The sequence below is a fragment of the Fundulus heteroclitus genome, chromosome 14 (assembly GCF_011125445.2).
Source record: "Fundulus heteroclitus isolate FHET01 chromosome 14, MU-UCD_Fhet_4.1, whole genome shotgun sequence".
Taxonomy (NCBI): Eukaryota; Metazoa; Chordata; class Actinopteri; order Cyprinodontiformes; family Fundulidae; genus Fundulus; species Fundulus heteroclitus.
This window is the reverse complement of record NC_046374.1, coordinates 27,962,357-27,966,107: the sequence shown is the minus strand read 5'-3', so window position 1 is coordinate 27,966,107 and position 3,751 is coordinate 27,962,357. Positions and strand designations below refer to the sequence as shown.

Below are 3,751 nucleotides of genomic sequence, written 5' to 3'. Positions count from 1 at the left end.
CAGGCAAGGCGAACGCTGACGCCGACACCTTGTCACGTTATCCAGTACAGCTGAAGGGTCATGTATCAGAGTACACTGAAACCCTGCCCCCTGAAGTTGTTTCCACTATATGGCAGGGGAGCAAGGCTGTTGCTGAGAAGGATGTGCCATGGATGGCAGCACTTCATCTCAATTCTGGTGATGAAGACGACCCCTCTGTGACAGTCCCCATCATCACCCCAGAAGACATCCGAGTTGCTCAAATGGAGGATGAATCGATCAATGAGGTGATGACACTGAAGAGGAGTGGATGGAACCCCAATGGTAAAGATAAAAGACGGATGGGACAAGAGACAAGGAGACTTGTACATGAATGGACCAAACTCAAACTTGACAAAGGAATTCTGTACAGACAGACAGGAAAATGGAAACAGCTCGTTCTCCCAAGTAAGCTAAAGGCAACCGTGCTCAAACACCTGCATGATGACATGGGACATGTCGGAGCTGACAAAGTCATCCACCTAGCAAGACAAAGGTTCTATTGGCCATTCATGCAGCGGGAAATAGAAGACCATGTCATTCGCCGGTGCTCCAGCATTAAGCAAAAAAAACCCACTGTCCCAGAAAAAGCGCCTATGGGGTCAATTACAACTAGTGCTCCATTTGAGCTCGTTTCTATTGATTATCTTCATCTGGAGCCAAGTAAGGGAGGATTTGAGTATGTATTAGTCTTGGTCGATCATTTTACACGCTTCGCGCAAGCGTACCCAACTAAGAACAAGTCAGGCAAGACAGCAGCTGAGAAAATCTTCAGTGATTTTATTCCCCGTTTCTCTTACCCTCAGATTTTGCACCATGACCAGGGACGGGAGTTTGAGAATAATCTATTCCAGCGGCTCCAACAGCTGTCTGGCATTGCTCACTCTCGTACTACCCCATACCACCCGCAGGGGAATCCGGTCGAACGGCTGAATAGAACGCTGTTACAGATGCTGCGCACTCTCCAAGAGGAAAGGAAAACTGAGTGGAAAGATTATTTGCCCCATATAGTCCATGCGTACAATTGTACGAAACATGAAGCCACCGGCTATTCACCATTCTTTCTCCTCTATGGAAGAGCCCCACGCCTGCCCATCGACTTAGTCTTTGACCTGGGGACAGAGGAAGAAGTGCCAAGTCGCGAGGAATATGCACAGAAATGGGCTACTCGAATGCAAGAGGCTTACAGGATAGCCTCAGAGAATAGTCGTAACAGTTCAGCTAAAGGAAAAAAATACTACGACCGTGGTGTTAAAGGAATTGCACTTCAGCCAGGAGACCGCGTGCTTATCAGGAACCTCTCAGAGAGAGGTGGCCCTGGCAAACTCCGTGCTTACTGGGAGAAGACAGTGCACAGAGTTATTGAAAGGATGGGGGAGAGCCCTGTGTACAAAGTTCAAGCTGAAAAGGGTGACCAAACTACCCGTGTACTCCATCGTAACCTTCTCTTATCTGTTAATGACTTGCCATTCGAACAAGATGAGCAATCTTGTCATGCACCACGGCAACAAATACAGCAGAGACCCAAACAGACGAACAGCAGAGAAGTAGATGAGCAAGATTCTGATGGTTCTGTTGACGAGGAGGGATATGTGTACAATCCCCGACGGCTGCCTGTGTACACAAGGAGAACAATCAGACATCAGAAGCCTCCATCTGATACATTCAGCAATCTCAGAGTAGGGGCACAAGAATTCCAACCTCCAAGACGTGCATCAGCTTCAGGTGCTGAGTATCAGCAAATGGAATATGCTCCCATTGTCGTACCGGCATCGGCACCAGCACAACTACAGGATGACATACCGTCTGCTGAGAATGTCCATGAACAAACTGGAACAGTTGATCGAGCAGATGATACAGGTCAAGGAATGCCAGAGGGGATGGTTGAGCCTGATAGAGAGTCACAAGGTGGAGAGCTCTTAAGGAGGTCCACCCGCAGGGTTCAACCCAGAGAGAGATTCACTTATGACCAATTTGGGCAACCATCATACCAGCCCTGGGGACACGGAGTTAATGCTATGTTCTCGTTTGTTCCTTACCCCATGACTCCGTACCCCATCTTACTCGGAACAGACTACTACCCTACTCCGACTGTGTGGACTCATTAGACAGATGGCTTCTCCTAGACTGTTACCTGTCTAGGTTATTTCTTGTTGGTGTAGTTCTAGATGTCCGGAGACATCTCTTGAAGTGGGGGAGAGTATAGTGGGTCTAGAATTAATGTTTTACTAAAACAGACACCCCCATTTTTGAAAAGATTATTTTATTTTATGATGATTAGAACAACTTTCTAACATTAACTGACACATGTCGATGACCACCTAGTCAGTAAAGGGCGTTACTGTGAGTGAATGAACAAACGAGGAAACTTCTGTAGTCTCTGCCCGCGCATGCGCAATCAATAATAAACCGCTGCCAGCAGAGCCAGGTACAACGTATTAACGTGTCCGTTCCTCATCATTCACAGGTACTATTTGTAACTATTCCTAAACATTCTTAAAGATGAAAGTAATGTGAACTGTCTGTTACATTATATTAACATTTTGAGAGAACTTGATCCGAGTTCTGATAAATATCTGTTTTGTTTTGCCGAGTCGAATAACGGCTACCGTTAGTTCTTTAACGGCTGGATTACAGAGAGCACACGGGATGTACCGATGTGCATGTAAAAGAGAATATAGTGTCCGTTCCTCATCATTCACAGATCCACAGCGCATCCTGCCTGTGTATCGCTTGTGCCGGCCCAGATTTCCCCTAGGTCTGAGGCCGGTAACATAAGCAATGGAGTTGGAGGTAATAATGGAACTAATAATTGTTGTGAATGTGTGCGATATAAATAAACTGAACTGATTTAAAGTCTATATTCTGAAATCTGTCTGTATGAATCGATTGAACTGACTAGTTTGGGAATGTCGCCTTGAGACGATGTGTTGTGAATTTGTGCGATATAAATAAACTGAACTGATTTAAAATCTATATTCTGAGAATCGTCCAATCCAAGGTTCTCAAACTGGTGGCTAAAACGCCACTAGTGGTACTTGGCCTGCATGTTTGGGGCACACAGAAGGAATTTTGTTATAAACTACGTATTTGCAGGTTAAATACAAACAATTAAGTAGAAATGAGGCAAAAATCAGCACACGAGAACACAAGAGCAATTTCTTTATACGTTTAAGCTGATTTGGATATTAAAGGGTATATACCATGCAAGATCCATTTTAACTTGTAAATACATTATATTGTGTACTTGGAGTGCAAAAGATTAACATAAAAATCTTTCCAGATGCTGCACAGATATCTTTATATTCTATATTTATATTTTACAAGCTGTTCAGTTTTCTCTGTTTTTAAACAATTGTTTAAAAACATAGGGGGAGGGGGGGTTCTCATAACAGCTGCTGCTTATGTTTTAATTTGATACTGTGATTGGCTAAAACCAACAGTTGGTAGGCGGGCACTAGGTGTCACTTCACCCAATCAGCTCAGAGAGCTCTGGGGAGTCAAATGGAGCAGTCCCTGATTGATAATGTGCTAGACATTATCAATCTGTCCACAAGATCATGGACTTCCAATTTCCCAGTCTCGCAAATCCGCCATGTCTTTTCTCAGAGCGATTTTGTAGTCTAAGCTGAAGGTTGCCAAAGCTACATATGGATAAGTCAAAAATATTCAATTGTTTTTTTTCCTCTTTTTTCCCCCTCCTTCAAAAAAAAAAAAAAAAAAAAAAAAAAAA

The 3,751-nt window shown here is 43.9% G+C and overlaps 1 protein-coding gene across 1 annotated transcript; it reads left to right on the top strand.

Moving 5' to 3' along the window:
- Positions 1-587: 587 nt before the first annotated feature.
- LOC118565741 lies at positions 588-2,792 on the top strand. Its single transcript, XM_036146663.1, has 2 exons — positions 588-2,485; positions 2,723-2,792. Exon 1 carries the CDS (start codon positions 615-617, stop codon positions 2,124-2,126), a length of 1,512 nt encoding a protein of 503 aa, XP_036002556.1. The 5' UTR covers positions 588-614; the 3' UTR covers positions 2,127-2,485; positions 2,723-2,792.
- The last annotated feature ends 959 nt before the right edge of the window (positions 2,793-3,751 follow it).